This window comes from Ascidia mentula, chromosome 7, assembly GCF_947561715.1.
Source record: "Ascidia mentula chromosome 7, kaAscMent1.1, whole genome shotgun sequence".
NCBI classification, from domain to species: domain Eukaryota; kingdom Metazoa; phylum Chordata; class Ascidiacea; order Phlebobranchia; family Ascidiidae; genus Ascidia; species Ascidia mentula.
Window position 1 is genome coordinate 10,948,827 of NC_138572.1, and position 26,568 is coordinate 10,975,394.

Genomic DNA, 26,568 nt, shown 5'->3' on the forward strand with positions numbered 1-26,568 from the left:
GTAAGCCTAGCGTTTTGAAAAGGTTTTTGCAAGCTCCTACGGTGGCTCGTTTCGCTTTAACCGTGAAGACTCAACTTTTGCATTTCCATTTAAAATTACCTCCAACCAATTTTCGTTGCAAAACGGCTTTTCTATCACCTTCCAAGTTTCATTAACCTTGTCATCGTGGAGTTTTCTAAACCATTTTAAGTTTAGTGCAAGGAGGTAATTTTCAACATCAATCACGCCGAGGCCGCCTTCGTCTACATCCAAACATACTGTCTCTCTTTTAACTCTTTCCCACTTCGACCCCCAAAGAAATTTAAATATTGGTCGCTTGATTTTTGAAATAAGATCGTTGGTTTAGTGTTGCGCATCAAGCCCTGTTTACATGGACGTCTAAAGCGGGTTCGCGGCACGCTTCTTACCCGCTTCCCGCCATTATCAGAAAAAGCGTTGCGCATCACAGCCCAAGCTAGTTCGGAAGCGGTTTCGGCGAACTAGCTTGATAGGGGTGGGTTCGGAAGCTAGTTCGCCCAACTAGCTTCTTTTCGCGAACCAGCTGTTCGCGAAAACCGCTTCCGAAAAATTTGGCGGCAAAATCAACTTAGGTTAGGTTTGCTTGTTGATGTTTTTTATATTCGTTTTGAGGTTTTAATTTGTGTGCTTGGATCAACGAAGCAATACAACAGTTGCTAAAAAGTGTTGAAGAAAGAAAAGTCCTGACTCCCACACTTCTTCACACAAACATCCAAAGCATTCTTTACTCAATCTGAAATGGGTCAACCACTGGGAATCATTAAAACCGGGAACTATAACATTCCACCATTGTCCTGACCTAAAACAAACGAAAATAACATTTAACTTAACCAAGATACAAAACTATGAATATAAAGCGAAGCACAGTATTCCAGTAAGCATAAAGTTTGGCCCATAAATACCACCAATATCTCACCTCTGCAATCGCCACGGCCGTTCAAGTCTTCGATTGTGAGAAAGCAACGCATTGACATGTAACAACAGCAAAGCCTTTCTTCGTTTGCACCGTTTTTGGTAATTATAAAGTAAAAGTAGAGCCCTAACTTCCAACAAACTATCTGTTGCCGCCATATCCATTTTGCGAGAACCGAATTTCGCGAGCTATGGTATGTTAGTTCTTCACGGCTCGATGCCGCAAGCTCGTTCGCAAACCATTTCATGTAAACAGGGCTAATTGAAACGCTATTATTGTGTGGTGGTGTCTGTGATACTAGCTAACAGTAGCTGAAGCTGAGAGGTTTTGCGTAGTATATTGTAGTCACAATAAACTGGTATATTTTAAGTGATATTAACAGTAGACTGTACTCTGGCCCTTGATAATATTACGGGCGGAAGAACTACAACCAAACGCATCCAGCCGCAAATACAGATTGGTGACTAACGACCTATTGCGTGTATTTTACGCATTTCTGTATTTCGTTTGTCTTTGTTTCGTAACAAGTGCTAGACCAAGGCTATTGTCAGTTAGTGAATATTTTTAGCTGTAGCAACAGCAGCACTTGCCTGTTTAGCCCGTCAACGCAAGCGTTAATATGAAAATGTGGCCTTACAATATACAGTTACGGAGTACGGTAAATTTTATGCTCTATTCATGGTTCCGACATCGCGTCATCAATAGGTCTGAAGTATGCTGCAGATAAAGATGACTGAAAATGCATTGGCTTGCATTGACTAAAACGCGTGTAGCGCAGCCCCAAATCCTTTCGTGGAAAAATTTTCGCTTAGGCGAAGAAAAACATCTGGATTTATCGGCAACTTTTTGCGTGCCTGACAGCAACTTGGCTGTGTGTTTACCACGGGAAATCGCATGGAAACTGACAGCAGCAGACGGACATTGAAATTTATCTGTTATGTTTTTTGTTAGTGCGTGCAACTAACTTAGAAAAAATCTTTTGCAGAACTTTCTAAAGTGTACTGTGACCTAGATAAAGTAGAACAACAAGTTTATAAATTGATTTAGAGTATTTTGTTTCAAATGCTGCAATTTTTTTCATTAACGAAACAGTAAACGCGTGCATCAATGCAATGCAGCTGCCAGACGCGTTAGTTGCGGTTAATTCCAGACGATTTCCTCCGCCTTAACTTGAATTTTATTTTTTGGTGCTTGGTAGTTAGTTCGACAGTTTCAGTTTTGCCAAAACAAAAATGTATGGGATTGGATTTGTCTTCAACGTTTTACAGTTGCACCTGTGTTAGAGTAAGGATACAATTACAAATACACCGCACAAGAAAATTTTTTGAATAGGTTACAACTCAAATCTTCAAAAATTCCGGCTATTTTCCACCAGTAAACTGACAACCTGCAAAAAAATATTTATTTCCTTTTGCATAGCTTGCTTATTTTTTAAAGGCTTTCTTCTGTTTTTTTTTATTGTGTTAGATCAACAGTATGAGAACCATAAAGAAAAAAGTGTTGTATTTGTTAATTGTAGTGGTGGTTGTACTTTTACTTGGTTTTGGCAAGAGTTTGGACAATACTTTGTTGTCTTCCACAACGTTTAAGACAGATACTAACAACGACGATAAGTTGCCTTCGCCATTAGAAACTTTTGAAGACGAACCCGCATACATGGGGTACCAATTTGACAACAAAACAAACGAAAGAATGTGGGAAGACCACGAAAAAGCGAAAACACATTTTGGTACAAAAGGTTGGCGAAGATTTTACCCAGAAGTTGCCAAATATCTGGATTTAATCGAAAAAGGTGTAACAAATTGGCCTTTGCCACTGATGAACACAACATCCGCCAAATTCACCGCCGTCCAAGTTCAACAAGCAACTAACGGAATGTTTAAAATCGGGGATATAATGCATGCTGCTATTCAAAGCAAGAATGGACACGGTGTAGACAAAGTGCACGGAGGAGATTACTTTCACGTAAGGTATAAACGTTTTGCAATAATTTAAACGCCCGTAGTTGCTTTTTATCGGACTATTCAAAATATTAAAATTATTTTGGAATAAGGAAAATTATTTCAGATTTCTTTCAAACTATCACCACAAAGTGGAAGTCTTTGCTTGGCCGTTTGGTCAGCAAAGTCGTCTGATAGTCACACCAGCTGCACTGATGAGACCTTTTAGGTCGAAACAGTGGCCATCTGTCTGCAGCTTATACACAAATTCTTTCAAACTGTTCAAAACAAAAGCAACTTTGCGTAAAATCCACAAGGAATTTTAAAGTGTGACTCCAAGAAACTCCAATGTTTGTTTGTACAGCTCCTAGGAGGGGCCCATAAAACCGTCAGCCTCGAAAAATTAGCACAGTTGTAGGATTTATGTTTACTTGGTGATAACACAAAACCTAACTATGACTAACATAAAGACTCCAATGCTGTGCAAAGTAGTAATTACTGGGTTGTATTAAAATTAGTAAAACATTCGAATACTCACAATAAAAGATGTAATTTCAATGAGATAGTTCAAGTAAATCCAATTGTGCGTATTGAGACAGTATAAAATTCCAAAGTTACTAAACGGTCTGGCTTTACAGCCCAAGCATTCAATTACATAGATTTTCAGGCGTGTTGACCAGGTAAAAATGTCAAAAATGAATCTTAAAGCTTTAATCAGCGGAAAATTCCGGTCTTGCGAAACTGACCGAGATTAATTTCTCTCACGTGCGAGAGCGGGCTTATCAGATTAATAACGCACGAGTATCGTGAGGGGCGAATTAATTGATAATTTTTGAATGTTGGTAAACAATTAAAAGCGATAAAATACTGACTACACTCCAAATTATACCAAAATTTGCCGGACGGGCTCTGTCCTAAACAGTCATTCGATGGTTCTAAAGCACTCGTTTACACCGGAAAATGACTTAGCGATTTATCCGAAGGCAACATGTTTTGCAGATTGGTGGGAGTCGACAAAGAAGGAAAATTTAGCGGCAACGTTATTTCCCCAGAGGTCGTCGATTGTGGTGACGGAAAATACAACATCACAGCTCCGTTGCTATGGGCTGGGAATGTTCGATTGCTAGTGGGACTTGTTCATCCAAGCGAAGCAGTGGCAATGCTAGTTAATAAAACGACTGGTTATGTTGGGCCCGGAATCACGTTCTTTGGGACTTACACGAATGGAGAAACGCGAGAGTGCAATGTAGGACTCAGAACCATGTATGTGAGTTTTACTACCTTGGTTAAATGGTTGAGACTCCCTAAAAACACATTTTGTCAGTGAAATATCAATGCTGTTGTATGGTGATGTGTTTAGTTTAACGGGGTTGGGTTTAGGTTTTTGTTTCAGCAAAATCCACTGAAATCGGAAATCTGTACAATATTCGTCAAGAAATTTGTCATGTTCCACTTATGTGACATAAACAGTGAAGAGCTGTTTAAATGTAACACACGAATAAGCTTATTTGTACCACATATTTTCGCAATATATTTCTAAGTTAACATATAGCATACTGGTGACATGATGTAATGTGCAGGGGTGCTAGGTTCATATTGAAATGGTTGATCAACTCGTTTTAGACATTTGGTAAACTCTATGTTCTACCGACAAATTGTTGTCTACCGACTCTAGACTCGTCCATTAGGCAAGGCAGAATGTTACGTCATTATCACATAATATCTGTTCAAAAATGCAAACGAAATTTTAAAGCCAATCCGCCATATCGGCAGCCAAAGTATTTTGTTTGAGGAAATCCTGTTGTTCCTCATTACAGTTTAGAACCCTTCTTTATCCAACATCAATAACATTTTACTCTCTGCAGAGACCCTCTGAAGCCACCTTGCAATTTCTCTCATCCAGAAAAGGGGGTCACGTGGTACTGTTACCCACCAACCAGCGGGGGATGCCACTCACTCAAGTGGCTGGCGATTAAGGAGTTTCCCTCTAAGGGGATAAAACTCGGAAAGCAACCTTTGTTTACGGCTGGAATCAATTGGAAATCCAGCATAAAAGGCTCGGGCGCCACGTTCCCAGTGGCAGAGACAAACTTTACAAACCAGATGTTGGAAAACCTCCCAAACTGCAACGTTTTATCGGGTGTCAACGAACGTGCTCACGACAAACGTTTGGGAAAAGTGCCCGGACTTTATATGGACAACCGCTGGAGGTCGCTGCAGTGCAAAAACGAGGACGGTGAAGATTTAAAACGAGCGGCAAGTTGCTTCAGAGATAAAGTCCTGTATTTCATTGGTGCTGTTAGGATTTTGTAATATGTCGTGTGTCAATTCTAAATTCCCTTTTTTTTGCAGGTGACTCAACGCTACGCCAATGGTACCTTGTCCTTTCGAAGGTGCTTCCCCTCAAGGAAAATGACAGCGGAGACGAAACTGTGTGGCAACGTCCCCGGTTTGGCCATAACGTTGCTCTTAACATAACAGTGAACTACATAGGCCATGGTTCGCCTTTACGTTCGCGGTTGTCTACGTCATAAAATCTCGAAAATTCCAGTCCCGAGCGAGTGGTTCAGCTTCCGCCTGTGTAAAATATTGCGCGGTACGTTCGAGCAAGTGCCAGGGGTAGGGTATGTGGACACTTGGTCAATGACTTCGGCAAAGTTACTAGAGGACACGCACCCCGACGACCGCACGGTGGCGCAACACGTTGCTTTGTTTACGTCATACGTCTGTCCGGTGAAATAGTTAAAATTGTTTGCTTGCAATTCGCGAAGTTTGTATATTTTCCTTACTTACTAGTTCAAAGCATTTTCCGCGTTACTTTTGCTGCCAAATGGTTTTGCATAAGTTTTAGACGTAATATTGGTATATCGCCCTTATTTCTAGCAGGGTTGTGGAGTCGCGTTAAAATTACAAAATTTTGTGTTTTATTGGTGCCAGAATAATTGTAGTTTATGTTATAATGCAAGTTTGAAATGATTTGTTGTCTTCAGTGCAAAACCGATTTTTTTCAAGGCAATTTGTTTTTATTCTATGCATAACATAATAAAAAGTAGTCTCTAGCATGAATAGTCAAAAAAAAAACTATTGGTTTAACTGAAGACCTAATATTTAGCATTTATGGTTCAAAAAACGAAACGGTTCTCCAGAGAAGTTAATTTATTCCTTGAATTACGAGAAAAAATTCCCTGCCACCTTGTGGCATAAAATAAGGCTGGCGCACTTGTAAGGTAAGTAGCAACGGTCTATGCCGGACGTGAATAACCGATGTCTGGTCCGGTCTGTAGGGATAATTTAAAATGATCTATTGTTCTTTGGTTCCGTGAATAGCGCCCTCTATCATAAAGGGCGCTATGGTTCCGTGCGACTTCCCACGTGACACTCTGCAAATATCAAAAATTGCCTAAAAGATTTACGCATCATTGAACAATGTTTTTGATGATAGTTCAGAAGCAATTAAAAACGTCAATTTTGAATATATCAATAATATTCATGCAAATAGATTTTTTAGCACTGAATTCAAAACAATACTGTGGTAAACTACGTACAATAAGTATAAAAATTCACGCTAATCACTACACGCTGATTTTTTTTCTAAAAACAGCATGACTGCCCAAAAAATTACACGAAACGCTGCTTAGTAATGCATAATTTGCTGATCAACCTTTTTGCTGGTAATGTCAGAAAGTGAGGTGAAACAATTTAGTTTAAGCTTCGGGAGAGCGTATTTTTTGAGAACTGTGGTGTTATGTTTGTGTCACAAAAAGATGAATACGTGAAGACATACTGCGTGACTCCATATGCTTGGGTCACGAGATTTTATCTAAATAACATTTGATTAAAATTAGTTATGCTTGGAAAAAAGTTTCTACAAATAGATAAACAACACAAGGTTATCTGTTAAAATTTGACGAGGTAGGCTTTGCTAAGTTAACCACAACTTTAGTACTACAAGGCAGTTAGTTATTTTTTTTTGTTCTCAGAACATATCTCAAACAGTTTGCCCACATCTAACTATTAAAATGTTTCGACTGCCCTTGAATAAACCTGCAGCTGTTAAAAGATTACTAAGTAATCCGACCACAGTTTGGAATGTATGTGGTGTTGTTCAAAGAAAATCTATGTCACAAGACATCGAAGGGGATATGGTTCCACCTTCTCAAGGCTTTCGTGGTGAGCCACATGAACAACACCGTGGTAAAGATGCATATCTAAATCAAGTTACACTGATGGGTACTGTTTGCAGTGAACCATATTCACTGATGCGCATGGGGGAGACTATCGGATTTTCAATAAATATGCGCACAATCAACACATTCATGGGAAGAAATGGTCAAGTTGTTCAAAAAACTTACCATGATGTTGTATGTTACAAAAGGGATTTCTATGAATTATGTGAAGAACTATCTATTGGTGACAGAGTATTCCTTCAAGGATGTCTTGTTAACAGGTTTGGAAACAGTTCCAATGAAAGGGACGATGAAGAAAGACTAAAAACTGAAATTAAAGCTCTGGTTATTCAAAAGCTGTCAGATTAAAGTTTCTGCACATTATCTTGTTTGTATATTTTGTGAGACTTCTTGCAATACAAAAACTTTAAAATGCTTTTACCCACATCTGTCTCCAGTTCAAAAAACAAGAATTTGATATAGGTGTTCTATTTTATGACTTAATCATATTTAATTGTTTACAAGTTGCATCTTTTTTACTAATTATATATCATATTAATGTTGGGTATTCTGCAAAAGAAAGGTTGCACAACAAGAATTTCATTATTTGATTCAAGACAAACTGCCAGTTATTATACTGACATGTAATCAAAGAAAGGCAAAGACCCTAGCTTGATTGCATTAACAAGTCTTAACATGACAAAGAATCTCCTCTGATTTGCTCACTGTGAAATATTGGCTCTTCTTGTCATAAATGTGATCCGTGAAACTGTGGGAAATCAGTGTTTTAAGTCTGTAAGAGCAGAATTGCTTCGAAAAATACATTTTTATTCCGGTAAACCAGTGGTTTTTAACCTATAGGGCATCTGCAGTGGTGCGGATATTACAATCTGTTGTTCGAATGACAATAGATGAATAGTGTTCGTTTTTATAACTTTCAACATTTTTCTACCTACACCATATTTATATTTTATTACACTCCAAACATTGTCTACAAATTTGCTGATATCACCTGCACCAGGGATACCCTATGTTTTTTGAGTGTGAGTCTCATTTTTGGATTGTCTATTCGCGCAGACGGCAATAATTTTGGTACACATAAAAGCCTGTAGGGAATTCGGCTTGTTATGATTCAAATAATATTCGAATTAGCACAAGCCAAAATCCCTACAAGTCCATTTTCGGTATATATCTCGCTTATATCCATGCCGCCTGCAACGTTGTTTCATGCAACCAAAATGCCTCTACTAAAATTGTAGTGGACATTAAACGGTATGACTAATATTTGTGTCCATGCACTTTACGGTACGCATCCAAAACAATGATCCTTTCTTTCGTTATTTACGTGGGTTTTAGTATTCGTTATTTTAACTCTCCTGGATTTTCTAACGCATTGCATGCCTTTGATTGTTCAGATGAAACTTCATGCCATAAAAAGTGTCGACAGTCTTTGAAAAGCACTTGCTTAAAAGTGTTAGAAAATAATTAAGATATGCAATGGAACTTTGGTTAATGCGGATTCGATTTGTCCGACAAATTTATCCGGATTAGGCACTTGTATCCGCATGGCGAAAAATTGCCAGAGTGAATTTAAACAAAATGAAGCTCGTGGCACCCCTCCTGAAAGTTTCAATTGTCACCCCATAGTGCCGTAAATTCGTGAACAGTCATCATTGAATTTTTATATAACTTACTAAAAAATCAGAAGTCTTTGTTACCCAATATACACTGTGGTGATTCCGATACTTCAATGGGTTTTCACACCATAAAAGAGTTATCTTGTTAATGTGAAGATACTGCAATAATAAATGAATGCAACGCATGTCATAAAATTTAACCATGAAGGTCGGTTACTGTGTAGGCAGGTTTACCATAGTTTGAAACCCAAATATAAGCACACTGCATTTTAATGCCCATTTCGAATTTATTTCATAAACATTCCCGATTGAAGGGACATTAATGTGCGATGATGATAAAATTAGTTTGGAGAATAAAGATAATTTTTCCAAATTTGTGGATTAATGATGACATGTTCTTTGAACGAACAGCGATATTTTATTAAGAAGGCCGGGTTGATCCGTCCATAAATCATGCTATAATTTAAACACAAAATCATGCACAGAGGAATTTCAGTTGTCGCATGTACTTTCGATGGAATTCTGCTGCATTTCATTTTTTCTTTGGTTGCGACCTTTTAGTTAGACAAACTTTGCGATCTATTTTTTACAAAAAAATTAAAATCTGTAAATTTCTGTGCTTTGTCTAAATATGCCGTAAGATTTAAATTCTAAGCAATATTTTAAAATGCGGACGTTCAGTCAAGCAGCAATTGTATCGGAAAGAAACCACGTTGGCAACCGCATCGAGGCCCGAAACCAAATAGTTACAAAAACGTGTAAACGCGAGAATCTTAAGAACTGGTAAAACTCAATTTAAAAAGGAAAATCCAGCCTGTGGCCACCAAGACGTCGTAGCCGAAGTTCAGTGGTCCGCATATTTACTCATACCTAAATAATGCTATAACATACAACAGCAGGCCTAATTGCTTGCATTTATTCACGTTTAGAGCTGAGAGGGCATTAAAAACAGTTAATCAATGAAAATGTGTTGTTTTATTTTTAATTTTTACATTTTAAATACGCCGTGACCCCAAAATCTTTTGTAACCCACCCTTTTTTAGACTTCGTAGACAAAATACATCAACAACAGTGCGTGAAGCCATGTGAATAACACATGGGCTTGAGGAGAAAAAATGCTCGGCTCTGATTGGCTGTGGTGGTTTGCATTGCTAGGTTCTTTGTTTAGCAAAGCAATACGGTCAACTCAGATTGAGGCAATGAGGAACTGTTACCAGTAGTTAGATCTAAGAAATAAAGGCAGAGATGTTAAGAATTACTTCAAAATATTTGTACGTGTAACGTCTTAGTATGTTTTATTTTACTTTTAATGCCAGATTTAAATGTATATCACAGCTATATACGAAAAATAAAGAATGAACTGTGATTGTTGTGATTGATTAAAATCAATAATTTAAACAAAGTTTTGGACGAACGTTCATTAAGTTTGTAATCTGTTTTAACTGATTTGTACTTGCTAAGTTATGCTTGAAATTGTTGATGTATGTGTCAAGTGTGTGTCCTATTCTTGCGGTTATTTTCAAATTGATATTGAAGCTTTGTTGATTGTATTTCAGCACAAACACATTTGTTGTGTTTATGCAATAGTTATACAGAGCAATTTATCAAACAAATCATGGTATTTGCACCTTTGTATCATTGATACTTGTGAGTTTAATTTATTGTAAATCAGTGTTAAAGTTTAGCGACAGCTGGTAAAAAAAAAAACTTGTTCATTGGTTAAAAGAAGATGGCTGTGGTGTCACATCTAATGACTGAATTTTTTTTTCTGTTGTACAGCAAATATATGAAGTTTACCTAAAAAGTTTTTGTGTATGCTCTCTCGAAATCTTAAAAAATGATGAACGGAACTAAGGCAGCTTCTTCAACCTGTAATGACATTGAACTTTTGTTACAAGCTGCCGAGTACCTGGACAATCAGGACAAACGAGATAGAGGTACATACTGAATTGTTTGTGTACATGTCTTAACTATAAGTAACTTATTTGTTGATGTAGAATCAGAACATGGCTATGCTGCCCCTGCTTATCGTTATGGAAATGAACCACTTAGAACCAAAATAAAGGCTATTCGTCGATCACAAAACAGGTATGTGTTTGTTTAATGAAAGTGTTTTCATTCCTTTTCACAGACTCTATGTATATATATGTTGGAAAGATTTTTCAAAATAAGGCTATTTTATGTTTATCATTTTTCAACCATAGTGTATAGTAAACTCCATATTTACTAGGTCAAATTTCATGCTACCATGTGTAGTTAAAAAAAACGTTGTTTTGGGGCATGTCTAGACTTGATTCTACGGGCGATGCTTACTATGCACACATACAGCCCTGCCTGGCAGACATACCAAGACTCCTCCTTTCGACCCACTAACAATGCAGGCCTCGGGGCAATATTGCACCTTTTGAAATGGGCACCAAGCTGTGCGGTAACAACAATCGACGGCTGTTACAGAACTTGTCATTTATGGTACCAGTAATTGTAAACAACAGGGCCCCGGAATATTACGATAGGCAGCTACAAAGTTGTGACCCAGTTCTCCCACCGTATTTTTCGGGCGTAACAATTCTCTGTAGCCATGTAACACAGCGCTAGTATTTGTGTTGATGTAAATGCTAACGAACAAGTATTTGACCATTAAGGGGACACACGATGGCGCGTTTCCGCAAATTAGGGTCAAAACCTGTATTTAAATTTGCGAAGTAAAGCGAATTAATGACCTTAGGCGAGTTACGTATGGATTAACTATCTCGATTGAGTTGGAGACTCGTTTTGTCGCTCATAGTCATGCCACGCGAAACCTTTATTGGTTACATGTCTGCTGTCATGTCCTGTTTCGTGACGTACCATCTGACGTCAGTTTATAGCCAGGCGGGTTCTCTTGACTACTTTGGTTCAAATAAATGGCGAATCCTTTAGTAAAAAAAAACACTTACAATAATGTATCAAATAAATGTAAACAGTTGCATCACGACACCTGTGTTAAAAATGTGTGAAGATGTATTCACATATGGTATTACTGACGTGTCACCAAACACAATACAGACAGTTTAATCTTTGTTTGTACAGTGGCGGCATGCCAATGGTGCAACCTGCAGTTTATATTGAAATGAACCGAAACGTGAATAGGGAGGGTGTGGGCGTAAGCTAACAACAGGTGTTTAAACACAAATTGCGCAATTGGGTAAATCCAAAATGTAACTTCGCAATACACAAACTTGAAATATATTGCGCAAAGCAGTTGAAATGGGTTTTCTGTAATTGTAAATTAAAACTAACTTGCTTTGTTATCACCTTATATGTACAATCTTTTTTACTTTTTACAGAACATCTCATAACGAGTTGGAAAAAAACAGGTGCGTATTGTTCCCGTGTTTATTCTGTTCTTTAGTTGGTATCTTGCGTGACCGTGAATTTTAGTTTCATTGTTTGTTCGCGACTGTTCCTTGTTTCTTGCGCCATACAAATCGCCTTGTGCGTTGTCACATGGTTTCCACGTGAAAAGGCGACGCGTTTTGCGTCACAATAAAGAAACTAACGCCTTCTCCTTTTGTGCGTGCGTGCCACTATCCCCGGTGCTGATTATCCTTGCTCTACTCAGCAATTGATTTTTTTGACCCTACCGGACATGCCCAGCTAGTCATCACTGACTTGATAACGTGGGTCTTTAAACCCTGCTTGTTTCTCAGTCAGGTGTGAGTTACAATTTCGCGACTATAAACAATGATATCCAGCAGTTGGCAGCTTCATATTTTTGTAAAAAAAATGTGCCCCTTGATACCCAATTTCTGTAAATACTGCTGGAGTCATACAGTTTCTGTAAACATAAACAAACGCGCAATATATGGTAATTGCCTTTTTGTGATTTGTCCAGCCTAATAGCGGTACCAAAATGTTTTACAAGGTGAAAAAAATCATTCCATGCAGAAAATCTGAAAATATATGCCAAAAACATTTCTAATCGTGTTAACTTTATCCAATTTTCACCGTATGTTGTGCTTTGAAGTGAGTTGTTTACCTACTTGCAAGGTTACATCCACTCGCGAGTTCACACATTGCAGCAAAGTGTTGGCGTTCTTCGCCGCGCAAAGTAACGGTTGTTTTGGAGTGCGGGTGTGCGCGTTTGGCCTAGATCGCCATTGTAGCATGAAGCTCTCGGGGTTGTTCGTTGCTCTTGGCGCGCGTGTTCAGTTGAACGTAAATACTGACTGGGCGCTCAAGAGTAGTTTGAGAAACAGTTTTAAGTGTCATTGTCCTAACTACTAGTGGGTATTAATTTTAAGTTATTTGAGCCCTTAACTATTTTTTTCTCAACACAGTCGCCTTCAATGTCAGTACTTATTTAAACGTGAATGTTCAAACTTTACACAAAACAAATATGTTCCAAATTTGGGCATATGGAAGTATGATTTTGACATGCTTTTTTTTGCTAAACACACGTGGCTAGTATTTATGGACATTTCCTTGAAGGACGCGTGAACTGCGGGCGTGGTTGTCGCTTCACGAGCTTTCTTTTCAGCCAATCGGCGAGCGGTAAAGCTCATTTTCTCTTGTTGTTTACAGCGAACAGCTGATCGCTCTTCTCTCTTTGCTTTCTTTCTTTCTCTAGGAGCAGCGCTTAGTAGCTTTTAGTGCTCATTGCTCCTTTACCGGCCGCTGCTCCTAGCGTTTTAAATTCTCCCGTTGCACGCCATGTTACGGGCCAACGCCATCAATGGAATTCAAACTGCAAAGCTTTTGCAAGTGGTTCATTGATTTTACCATATGTTCCGAGTATTTTTTTCATCCATTGATGTTAGAAAATACCATTAACTATCTTTTGTTTGCAGGCGTGCACACCTCAGAAGTTGTTTAGAAAATTTGAAGTCCATAGTTCCATTAAGTGGGGATGCAACAAGACACACCACCCTGGGCCTTCTCAACCAAGCCAGTTTGTTAATAAAGGTACCACTATTTAATAAAGAGATGGAGTATGAATTAGAATTTCAACATATTTATTTCAATAGAATCTGGAGGAAAAGAATGAACAGAACTTGCATGAAAAATCGCAGCTTGCAAAGTACAATGAACATTTGAAGCGAACCCTACAAAGACTTGAAGTTTCTCGTCGCCGAAGAAACTCAACAGGCTCAGCATGGTCATCCAGCCATTCAGAATCATCAAATGATTCAGATAAGGGTATGCTGCATTTTAGTTTAAACCGGTACAGTTTTCAAAAAATTTCAAGTGTAACAGAATTTAAATGTAAATTATTTGTATCATATGTTTGTTGTTGTAGTTTATTTGCAAATATGCATTAGATCACAAACTTCATTGACTGTCAGAATCGCCCATATTTATAATCATTTTTTATGTAGATGAGGAGATTATCGATGTTACTGACTGCAGTGAAGATAGTGAACGTCTTCAACCCCCGCTTCCTATTCGATCAACAAACCTCATCACAATTAATGTGTCAAAACCTCTATCACTTCCTGCAAGGGCGATTGCTCAAATTAAACGAGTCAAAAAAGTCGACTAGCTGGAATTCAACAATGACATTTGACTGTGCATATAGAGTAGGTACGGCAAGAAAACTACCATGTAATGGCAGCATCTTGCTGACAACATACTGACAGTGATTGACTCCCAGTTTTATAACTACTGGGTGTCACGACTACCTCTTTTTGTGATAGAATATAGCTTTTCACCAAAACACATTTGTTGCCGGGCATCAATTGCGGTTGATGGTGCTGTTAAACTCAAAATTGGCCCTAATCCAAAGCTGTGACACACCACTGTGATTTAACATAGAAAACGAAATTTATTTTTGGTTTACTGGCTTCCTAAATCTTGATGGTTGAAGGTCACAGAAGCAAACTGTTTTGTAACTTTTATTCATCCAATTTATGCAAAAAATGTGGATTTCTTAAAAAAACTTGTGCATTTATTGATTTTCTTACCAACCCAAATTTCTATGCACCTACTCAACAGCCCGCAACTATTGAGAAATTGAATGAGGTGTCGTGCCAGCCGCGAAAAACGAAAACTGTCACAGCTGTTGCCACTTGTAACACCTGCTTGGTAGCAGTCTTTGCTGCCTGAATTTTGCCGCATTAGCTCTCTCAGTAGTTGCAACACTTGTAAATTTCTTTTGTCAATTTATTTTTGCTCTCTACATGAAGATGAAATTTTGTGGACTGTTCTCTTGCCTTTTACTGCATCTTCTTTCTTGCAAACGCATACATATATTAGGCTCAGTCACGTAGAATTTTGTTTCTGTTGATAAAGATGTGATACAATTTGAACAAAGTGATGTAATATAAGTAAAGGCCTATATTTGTACTCAGGTAAATTGCAACAGTTGCTTCAGTTGGTCACTTTCGTCTGTTCAATTATTTATTTACGATGACATTTAAAATTGAGTATATAATTTATCCCAAAAATTACTACTTTTTCCGATGAAAATTCATGTGCTTGTGAATTTCTTTCACAATTTAACTTTTTTGAAGCTAATTTTGGGAAGCTGATGTCTAGCATGGCGGGCAATTGCATATTTGTACAGAAAACATATTTTATTCTATTTGTAATTGAACAAAGCTTATATATTTTGCGTTAAACATGCTCAACATTGTTACAGCTTCAGCTGATCGCCGCAACTGATTTGTTAAACTTCGTCTGCTGTTACTTTCAGCAGGAAGCATGTATATTTGTAAATACTGTCTTACCATATTCTTCTGTATCTCAATTGTTATATTGCTGTGTGGAGAGAAATAAAGTTTATTTCAGTATTAAAAATGCTGGTCGATAGAAAAGGTGAAACTGCAGAAGGAAAGGTTTCATGGTAGTTTAAATTAAGGGCTGCTAAGGTTTGCATCAAGTACTTTTTAAACAAAATATTTCTGCCTGTATAGAACAGTGATCTCCAAACTTCTTTTAATTGCGTGCCATCAAAATGATTTTAACAGTGTTGGTGTGCTACCAATATCCAGAAAATGTTCAAAACCAAAAAACATGATAAAAGACAAGGATGTTGAACAACTACCAGCCCAGGGTTTTAAAGACAAATAAAAATATGCAACAAATAGTTTTATTGATATTAATGTAATCCTGGGCAAATATTTTGATGTGTTATAAATGCAATTATTATAATCAGCCTTTTCGTCCAAAAACCTCAAATAATGTTTGAAACTTGAAGCTTTGGTGGTCGTGCGCTGTGCGTGCGTTTTTCACACGTTCAAACCCAAACCAAAGCCATTTGACCAGCCAGGCCCGGATACTGAAAATTCGTCAATATCGGGTCCCGGATCCGGTGCAGCAAATCACACTGTTTCCCACCCTTTAGTGGTCACCTTTTCAGACTTGAGATAACGCAACGTCGCCGTGTACACCAACTTTCATTCAAACTATAGAGATGCACCGAAAGTTCGGTTTGCCGGATTTATTCGGCCGAAACAAAGTTTTTATGATTGCATGCAAGTAAAAACTTTTTTATTGCATACCTATTCGCAAAGTTTAGTATATACCTAGATTAGAATCACTTTCCAACTCTCAAACAAATGTCCGAAGCCTACTGGAAGTAATTTGCGCCACGCTATACCGCCAGTTTTTTTAAATTGAAGGGTTTAGGTGCTGGGGTTGATTACCTTCAAAATGTGCGAAGAAAGGTATCTTCAAGATGAATTATTGCTCATTATCCAGATCTTTGAATATCATTTCATATTTTAAGCATACGCAACTAAATTATACTGCAGTAAAAAATACTGGTGTGAAAGCTGAAACCTTGAAACACGTATACCTTAATTGGATGGTCAGGCATTATAAGACTTTATAGCTTATGTCACCACAATCAGTATAACAGGCCAGCATATTTGGATGGAGCACCTCAACGCAAATGACGAGTATAATATGTTTTGTGCACAAAACTTGGCGTTTATTGGCTTTCACATGGGTTTCATCTGCCGTAGGCTACATCCTATATCCGACCAAGTATATTTACACGTTGAGAAAAACTGATACACAGTAGCAGTTAAATGCAGTTGGCGACGTCCGTGGATTCATCATAAACTTTGCGTGTCATCGTTGCATGCAGTAAAAAAGTTTCGGTTTCGGCCGAACTCTGCAAAAATATTCGGCAGAAACCGAATAATTATAAAATACCATTGTTCCGGCCGAATAAATTCGGCAAACCGAACTTTCTGTGCACCCCTACTTTCGATATTCTTGGGTTCCGTCTAGACTTGTATGGACCCTGGTTACAAAAGTCAACATACCGAAATTCGACCGAATTGGAATACGGATTCGAATGTTGACAGCGAATCCTATACGCAACGGTTATTTTTAGTTTTCACGACCCCCAAAAGTTGTGACTTCGTCAAGTATTCCGGTCAGCTTATCGTGTTAACGTTTCGTTTTTTTTATCTGTTCCTCTCGCATTATTAGTCTTTCAACAACTTCTGAAGTCATTTGGAACCACATGAAGATTATTCCGAAGAAAAAGCAGCATAACTAGGACTGGTTCAAGATTTCTTGGCCGTGCAGCATCAGACCGATTCAGTATAACCTCTGTGGATCCCAATCAACGATAATTATTTGAAGACTTTATATTGGTGTTCCCATACAGAAACTTATACAAGTCCCTCGAAACCATCGATAGGACACTGTATGTGGACCAGCATGGACCTCCAGTTAAAAACCTTGGATTATACGTTGACAAAGCGATTGGGTACATCAAGTCTATTACTAACAAATTAAATTTCTCCACCTTCCAAATAGTTATTTTAGGGAAAAAAACCATTTTATTCAGCCGAACTACATACTTTCACTATTATTTCACCACACCAAAATATATTGCACTATTTCGTACGATAGTTCACAACAAGTTGGAATTGCAATCCGCGCATACACTTTTTACATGATAGCAGTCCAAATATTGCCGATTACTTGTTCCACACTCTGTCTGCAAACAACGTAGTTTACCCGTAAAATAAAATAACACAAAGAAAAATTATGAGGGAAATAATCTTCTTTTAAGAATATACACCACGGTTGAGAAAAACAACGCAAGGGCGAGAAATATTAAAATTTTGTCGGTGAATTCCCGCCGGTTGTACTTCGTCAACAATCTGTGGCCAGTTTGAATCAAACCTGATTGACCTTTCAACTCTTCATTTGTTTCTTTAATGGTGTTGGATGACGTAACTGCAAGTACATAAAAATGCATACTTTCGCATGACAATGAAATGCTGTTTAAAGGTTTTTTAATGTAACAGAGTTAAACCGAGTTCGATTCGACCAAGAAAATTGGCTAGATGGGTCGAAATTCGGCAATGTCTAAGCACGTTTGTAAGCATAACGCTTTATATAGATAGTGGGGGTATTGGTAAAAATAGTCTTAATTAAACAGTTAAGACATCTTCGCAACCTGAAATTCAATGGGATGCCAACACGACTTGATAAAAACATCAATATATTGCAAACTTTCTTACTTTTCGTTTGTATGTTTTATTGTAAAATAAATTTCTTTGCTAACACCGTTGGTCACTTGGTGGCAGTGTCGTGGCCATTAGGTGGCACTAAAATATCAGATAATGGTGTTACAAAAGTATAGCCTGTGCCCCCGATTTGTTCAGTCCTGAATTAGCCACTGGTTATCAATAAACAGCAAACTGAAATGGGCTTGGTGTACAATGCACAATTCAACCCAAACTACAATTATGAGATGTAAAAACAGTAACATTTACAACTTTGCCAAGATCCAAATAAAATGTTATATGGATTATCCGAAGCTTTTTGTCCGAACATGAATTTCGATTACAGAATCCATCTGATTATGTAACTGCATGAATGTTTTTTGAGCATAAAAAATCATGAGTAAAACTATAACAGCATTCGATTCAACTAACACCAATATATTTTTAACATGCAAGCAACCGACCTAGACTGTGAAGAGTGGTGGAGCTCTGGTTAACAGTATCATTCATCTTCTTACTAATATTCATCAAACTTTCAGTAATATCAGATGCAGAATGCATCATTTGAGCTTTGTTATCAGCAACTTTACTTCGATAGCGAAGGGTCTCCAGTCGAGATTCTGAAACAATACTGCTACTTACATGAATGTAACTGTTAGTTAAGGAATAAGTTTTGTTGGTGCAATAGTTTACTAAAATGTGGTTATATTGTCTGATTATTCTTCATATAATATCACCTCTTGATCCAAGCAACGCATCTTTTTCTTTGTTGTCAATAGCAAGTTTGCAGGTAAGATTTGCCTTGCGTAAAGTTGCTTGAGTGCTTTTATAATATAACACAACCAAATTTTTTTCATTTTATTAAAAACTACAGATATACGTTCCAAATTTTGTTACACCTACTTTTGAAATAGTTTAAACTGATTTTGGGCCAACTGCTTCAGATCCAACTTTACACGTTCATGGTCGACTTCGTTTGACAAATCTTCTAGCAAAGATATTTTGCTTCTTAATTCAGCCAGAATGCTTTGAGCGGTTGCATTTAGATCATTAAGAACTTCAAGTGGTCCTTTGCAGTCATATATGTCCTTGAATTGAAAATGTAATCCAATTTAAAATATTTCTTTTACAGATAGATAAAACATAACTTTGTGTATGATAGAAACAGAACTTATATAGCCAAGACACCTGTTAATATTTGTTTAACTCTGGCCCAGTCAGGTGTACTGGAAAATATCGTTCAGTGCTAGTGCTAATGTGTCTACATGTGCTGATGTTGCCTTATTACATTATCAAATGCCCACCCTTTTTATTGACTTATTATAGGTCATGAAGTCCCGGATTCTTTCACTGAATTATGGGGTTTGTTACAGATTATCTTTTGTGATAAATACTTTTTTTTACAAAACAAAGTTGGAAAGCAAGCATACTTTTTGGAAAGCCATCACTTACAAACTAATATAAAGTTTGATAACTTGATAGACGAAATTGTAATTATATCTAGTACTATAAAGCGCTGACACAATGGAAACTTTTCCGCACTTTTAAAGTCACAACAAATCTACATATCAAATAATAAACAAAAATAATTCACATGCAAAGATCATCCCACTGTGAATGCCTTCACTTGGCACTCTAAGATATTACATATTGATTATAAGCAGCTGTAAGTCAAATAAGATGTACTTTTGATTGACTGTAAAAAACTCTTCCTTGCATTACAGTGCCAAGTTCATAAAATTAATATTTAAAAAAACATTAGCAATAATAAAACCTCAGTTTAGTTTCTGCTGTATTTGAATAAAAAAAATGATAATGATTACCGGCCATTTTTTTGAGGCTTAGAGATACTGACAAAAAAAATTGTGCTATTACTATCAGATTTGATGCAACACCTGCTGAATATGACCGTTAAATGGCAACAAACACATAAGAACACAATGTAAATAAAAAAAAACAACACCAATTTTGGTGAAAAAGGTTGTTTACTTGACATATCTGAAGAGGTTACTAATCAACTGTAATAACTTTGCAGGGTTCTATGAAAACAATGCACAATGTAGTATAGCATTTAACAAAATAAACATTTATAGCACACATTGTGACTCACTTGTATTATAGCTTTTACTTTGCAGTTTAATTGCACAATCTCATCTTTGCACTCTTCTGGAGTAATCCCTTTAATCACCCTTGTATTGTTTATTCTATGAGCCCAACTCATGGCCAACACACTAACTTGCTTTAGATGTGCAAAGCAACAGGAACCGGGTCTGGTGTACTTTTTGCACCACACCTAATGTCTGGGCTATCCCTAGCACTACAAACCAGAAACTTAACACGAATGTTAAATGACACCTTACGAGTTACAATACCAAAAATGACGACAACACCTATGACGTAATGAAATTTACAAGACTCCGTAGCCGTACGACACCCACAAATCCGAAATATTTTTATGAAAATTTACACGTCTCATAAGCAACATGCATTGCGTCGTTCGACTTTTACTTATTTGTTGAATGCTATCTTAAACAAACAAAGTAGCATGACGAAGCAGCCCGCAGTTATTACGAAAAAAAAACACAACAAACAACATGTACTTTTCACACGACGACAAATTGTCAAGATCATAGAGCAAAAACCACTGGTCCAATGAAGTCAGTTGTGACATCGTCAGAAAAGCCTGTCCCTCTACTTTACACCGAAGTTAGGTTTAAATATATATTTCGATTGTGGGACACCTAGTGGGATTTAGAACAAGAGCGATTTACGCAACATCGTGACGTCGCAAGCAATAAACTACTAATCGAATCATACTTAAATATCGGTGGATGGAAACGTAGAAGAATAGACCTTCCACACGATGCATCAACCGACCATATGGGGTCCCTACTTTTTACGCTACGACCCATCGAATATGTGGTGCTAAAAGTACACATGGTCGGTTTCGGCCTTTTTGCGTGTATACGAGCGATTGAGGTGGGGTCTTTTATGGGGTCCCAATTCAAAAGTAAAGGTTACTGCAAGCTAGAATTTGGTACGCTTTGTCACAAAGGACATGTCTTGCAATCGATGCAAGTTTCGATTTGATTAGTAGTTTGCTTGTAACGTCACAATGTTGCGTAAATCGTTCTTGTTCTAAACCCCACTAGGTGTCGCACAATCGAAATATATATTTAAGCTTAACTTAAGTGTAAAGTAGAGAGACAGGCCTTTCTGAAGATGCCACAATGGACTGACTTCAATGGACCAGTGGTTTTTGCCATATGATCCGGACAATTTGTCGTCGTGAGAAGAGTACATGTTGTTTGTCGTGTTTTTTTCGTAATACCCACGGGCTACTTTGTCGTGCTTTGCTTGTTTAAGATAGCATTTAACAAATCAGTAAAAGTCTAACGACGTAATGCATGTTACTTATGAGACGCGTAAGTTTTCATAAAAAAATTTTCGGTTTTGTGGGTGTTGTACCTTACGGAGTATGCCATTTCAGTTCGTTGACGCACAGCGCGTGTAAAGAGCAAATCTTCAGAGTAAATTTCGTTTAGTCATAGGTGATGACGTCATTTTTGGCATGGTAACTTGTTAGCCGAGATATTAGGTGTGGTGCTAAAAGTACACCAGACCACAGGAACAACCCTACGCTACAGGGGTTCAATTTTAAAAATGTGACAACAAACTACAACAGACTGAAACACAAATCAGCGATCTACAAAAGAAGTATTTAATATGTTGACTTTTGTGTGTACACAACACTTTTTTTCAATTTGCGTTCAGTCCATCATAATATAGTTTTCAACTTATCTAGGAAACCAAGTTTGTGTGCCATAGCGAAAAACGTAGCTCTCACAACAGAATCGTCATAATGACGTCATATACCGAAGACATACCAACTTCAACATACATTAGATAGATCCTATATCTTGTTTCATGATGTTTGATTCATTTAATTTAAAGAAAATGTCTTGCAAATCTTGATTTTTGTACTGTGTTGCTAATGCGTTAAAGGCAGGACCTACCCAGACCGGAATTGTTGTATTTCGAAGGTGATCCACTAATGTATACGCGTTTTATGATAAGCTTTGACAAAAATATTGGTCGTTGCGTAGACAGTGACAGCGCAAAGCTGAACTACCTGATTCAGTACTGTCGTAAGGCAGCGTATGACATGATCTCCTTTTGTATTGATCTGGAACCTACGTACGGTTACAGAAAGGCCCGAGAGTTGCTATACGAACGGTACGGTCGTCCTTTTGTGATCGCACGTGCGTACGTGAAAAAGTTAGGTCATTGGCCTTACCTGAGATCCGATGATGCCGACGAATTTTCGGAACTTGCACGAGCCTTAGAGGAGTTTTTGGTGACTCTGACTCATCTGGGATACTTTGCAGACATCAACAACTTTGAAAATATGTTGAACATAGTAAAGCGGTTGCCTTTCACAATGCAGGGCCGATGGCGTAGACATTCGACACCGTAATCACGAGAAGTTGTTGGAAAAGTTAGAGCGCCGGTATAGAATTAGGGGGAATACCCTACACTTAATCCGCAGTTACCTTGTAGGTAGAAGTCAATGCACTAGAATAGGAAATTCTGTATCTGATATTAAACCCATAACATGCGGTTGTCCACAGGGTTCGCCATTAGCTCCTTTACTTTTTTTATTGTACATTAATGACCTTCCGCAAGTATCCACTTTCACAACCAAATTGTTTGCTGACGACACGGTTCTTTCCATGACCTCCCCATCACTTATTGACTTACAATCCCGTGTTAACGAACAACTCACAAATGTTGACAACTGGTTAAGGCACAATCGACTTTCCCTCAACATTCGGAAAACAAAGTTCCTATTGTTTTCCCCTTCCACTTCAAGCACTGGCAATTTCACCATCACCATCGGACATGAAAAACTTTTGCGATCAGATATTATTAAGTACCTCGGTGTATACATTGATGACAAACTAACCTGGACAACTCATATACATTATTTGGAAAAGAAATTGTCACAAGCATGCGGCACTTTTTTCAGTTGCGAAATTATCTTGACGTTAAAACGTTTACTATTCATTTGTATATTCCCATATTCAGTACGCTATTGGTGCTTGGGGTGGAGGATCGGCACTCTCACTGAAAAACTCAACACTATTCACAATAACATACTCCGTTCCATAACCTTTAGTTCCTTTCAAAGCCACGTCACGCCATTATACAAGAAATTAGATCTCATAAAAATTAGAGACATTTACAAACTCGAACTGGCCAAAGCAATGCACGATTTCCATACCGGCAATCTACCGGCCTCCTACAACTCCTTATTTTCGTTAGTAGACACAGTGCACGATCATTTCACAAGAAATGCATCGAAAAAGAACCTATTTCACCCAAGGGTTAACACCACCTTCGGCTTACGCATGCTAAAATTTAGGGGTCCACAGATATGGGAGGAAATAAACCCTTCCCTTAGATCGCTCTCCCGTCCATCATTTAAAATCATTTATCTTTCACAGCTCAGTATTAACCTCATTTTCAGCAGTCCCTGTTAGCAGTCCGTTTTTCCCTTTTTCTTCGTAGTCCTCTTGTCGTTTATTGCGTTTTTCCTGTCCTTTTTTTCTGGTGTTTTCTTGTGTTTTTATTTATACTCCACTGTACACTCTACGCCTAAATAAATAATTTACTGCCGTAGGATTCGTTGTCGTTTCAGACCTAGGAGCGCTGCACACCAACATCACAACGTGCGATTGACCATCAGCAAGACCTACGATGATTCAATAAGCGCAACCTGCATACGATCCCGACCATCTCCAACCAAAACCACCACGTTTGGACTGTCCTCGGGATGTTAAGGTCTGTCGATGTGGATCAAAGTAAACGTTCTGAGAACCGAGTTGGCGTTTGCGTTTCGATGGGTTTTGCTTTGGGCAGCACGGCCGGGTGGCCACCTTTCGTCACATGCAGCTTGTCGCAACCCATCACCTCCCAGTGCGACTGGCTGCGATCCTACGAGAGACGGTGATTCTCCGTGAGGAAATCACATTTACATGGGCGCCTGACTCGATAACCTTTATGGTTTTGTCGGTGCCCATGCCATTTCATTTCCTTTTATATTGTTCTTTGCGTAGTTGTTTTTTTTCGCAAAATAAACATGATTTGATTTGATAAGCAACAGCGAGCCTGTGTTGTCGTCAATCCCAGCCGAATATAGAACCGTGCAGTCTATTGTGTTAAATGCTGATGTGAAGAACATGGAACATGTGCTCGGAGTGCTGTGGAATTATCGCTCCGTCATGTTCGAATTCGACATTAAAGTGAAGCAGTAGCCTGCAACGAGGAGAGGAATACTTTCCATGGTCAGTTCATTGTTTGACCTTTTAGGATTCGTTGCACCGGTAATGTTGCATGCACGAATGTTGTTGCAAGAACTTTGTAAAGAAAAGTATGACTGGGATCAGGAAGTTCCACCGGATATAGGAAAGAGGTGGAATGCAGGACTTCTGCAACTTCCGCGTCTATCGTGTATTAAGATTGAAAGGTGCTTCCAGACAAACGCACATTAATTCGAGATGTGTGAGCTGCATCACTTTGCAGATGCGTCTTCCAGTGGATACGGGACAGTCGCGTATTTGCGAACGGTTGATAAGCAAAGCAGTGTGCATTGTACCTTTGAAGACAGTTTCCATACCCAGATTGGAATTGGCGGCAGCTACTCTTTCTGTTAGAATGGATCAAGTTTTGAGGCAGGAGCTTGATCTGAGTGTCGAACGATCTATTTTCTGGACCGACTCGACTTCAGTTCTACAAAGCATGAACAATGTGAGTAAACGTTTTTCTACATAAACGGTTTTTTTGTCGCCAACAGATTAGCAAAAATCGAAGAAGGGTTAGACGCGTCGCAGTGGAGGCATGTTCCAACTGAAAAGAACCCGGCCGATGATGCATCTCGCGGGTCTACTGTTAGGGCCTTTCTCGAAAACAAGCGTTGGTTCTCCGGGCCATTGTTTCTGTACAAAGACGAAAGTCGCTGGCCTGCGAATCCTATAAACCAAACGCCGAAGAAAACGATGGTTTTGCATGCTACTGAGGAGCGTCAATTGTTTGATGACTTGATTCAGCGCTATTCTTCATGGAAGAAGTTAAAGCAGGCAGTAGCGTGGCTCCTGCGGTTTGTGGACTATCTTCAATCTCGAGGAGAACCGCAGAAGGGAATGACTGTCGCTGATCTTGCAAGGGCTGAAATCACGCTTGTTAAATATGTCCAGCGATGGGAATTTTCGGAGGAATTGGATGCACTGTGTAAGTGTGAAGACGTCGGTCGTGGTGAAAGGAAGAGGATTTTGAAAAAACTTCCGTCGAAGGCACTGTACAGTCTTAATCCAGTCTTGATTGATGGCGTTTTGCGAGTGGGTGGTCGTCTACAAAGGGCGCCAATACCATTCGACTTGAAGCACCCAATTGTCTTACCAAACGCGCATCATATTACTACTTTAACCCTTTAGAGCCCCAGGGGTCACCGGTGACCCCATGACTTTAAAGACCCATACAAGAAAGGTTTCTGCCTTTTCAATTTTTTTTCACCTTTAAAGCCCAGAATCCCCCTTTTGCCCTGATCTACATAAAATTTTAAAGCCGGTAGATGTCGCTATAGCAATACCATTCATTTGGTAAACAATTTGCAAATAAAATTAGCAATCCTTTAGCTAAGGCCTGGTATAGTATCTATAAAAAAGTTAGATATTCGTAGCACGTATTTTTAAGACACGGCACACCTTATAATTTCATGGGGTCGTGTATGGGACATAGGGCATTGGTGACAAGTACGATGAAATTTTATGAATCATGTTTTTGAGCTTTTCAATGAATATTATTACATAACAGCATCATATGATACTAGAAATAATACGTGCATCATCTATTATCTCAATTTGACACCTTTTATTGATCAATGATTATCTCAAGGTCAGGTTTTTATTTTATGCACGGTAATATAGCTATTTGCGTGGGTTATTTCAAATTTTATTGGTATAAATAATCATTGATCAATAAAAGGTGTCAAATATTGCTGTTTTAACTTGCGTAGCATCAACACGGACCTACATACGGCGTTTTTTTTAGCTTCAAATACTGAAAAAACAAAGTTTTCTGCGCATATAAACCTGCGAAACACGAAAATCACACGTAGTGGGGGTCTAAAAATTAGTTTTTTGACCAAATACAGCAAAATATTACCTCGATTTCATTCAGGTTGTTACTTGTACTACTAAAGAAATGCATAGCTACACTAGTTTCAACAATATTAAAAAGTTAATTTTTTTCAGCGTGAATCCTCCAGAGCCCAATGGGTCACAGTTGACTCCACCAGAAAATGGGGGGTGGCGGTCAAAAATCTCAAATTTTTTTCATGAAATATGTTATTGGGCCCACCAACGCAACAAAACGCAATACATT

The 26,568-nt window shown here is 38.2% G+C and overlaps 4 protein-coding genes across 4 annotated transcripts; 3 read left to right on the plus strand and 1 right to left on the minus strand.

The window, feature by feature from the left end:
* Window positions 1–2,407: 2,407 nt before the first annotated feature.
* On the plus strand, window positions 2,408–5,405 carry LOC145909565 (NXPE family member 3-like). The gene is made up of 4 exons (XM_082996945.1): window positions 2,408–2,901; window positions 3,871–4,134; window positions 4,737–5,164; window positions 5,224–5,405. Exons 1-4 carry the CDS (start codon window positions 2,408–2,410, stop codon window positions 5,403–5,405), a joined length of 1,368 nt encoding a protein of 455 aa, XP_082853071.1.
* Window positions 5,406–6,855: 1,450 nt separating this feature from the next.
* Window positions 6,856–7,473, plus strand: LOC145908939 (uncharacterized). Its single transcript, XM_082996259.1, has one exon. The coding sequence runs from the start codon at window positions 6,891–6,893 to the stop codon at window positions 7,404–7,406; it is 516 nt and encodes a 171-aa protein (XP_082852385.1). The 5' UTR covers window positions 6,856–6,890; the 3' UTR covers window positions 7,407–7,473.
* A 2,984-nt stretch (window positions 7,474–10,457) lies between these two features.
* On the plus strand, window positions 10,458–15,444 carry LOC145908202 (max dimerization protein 1-like). The gene is made up of 6 exons (XM_082995426.1): window positions 10,458–10,611; window positions 10,672–10,762; window positions 12,001–12,030; window positions 13,504–13,618; window positions 13,681–13,852; window positions 14,032–15,444. Exons 1-6 carry the CDS (start codon window positions 10,512–10,514, stop codon window positions 14,193–14,195), a joined length of 672 nt encoding a protein of 223 aa, XP_082851552.1. The 5' UTR covers window positions 10,458–10,511; the 3' UTR covers window positions 14,196–15,444.
* A 2,020-nt stretch (window positions 15,445–17,464) lies between these two features.
* Window positions 17,465–20,803, minus strand: LOC145908371 (vesicle transport protein SEC20-like). The gene is made up of 5 exons (XM_082995633.1): window positions 20,237–20,803; window positions 19,030–19,214; window positions 18,864–18,949; window positions 18,591–18,746; window positions 17,465–17,854 (listed from the first exon to the last, which is right to left on the minus strand). Exons 1-5 carry the CDS (start codon window positions 20,345–20,347, stop codon window positions 17,661–17,663), a joined length of 732 nt encoding a protein of 243 aa, XP_082851759.1. The 5' UTR covers window positions 20,348–20,803; the 3' UTR covers window positions 17,465–17,660.
* Between the last annotated feature and the right edge of the window lie 5,765 nt (window positions 20,804–26,568).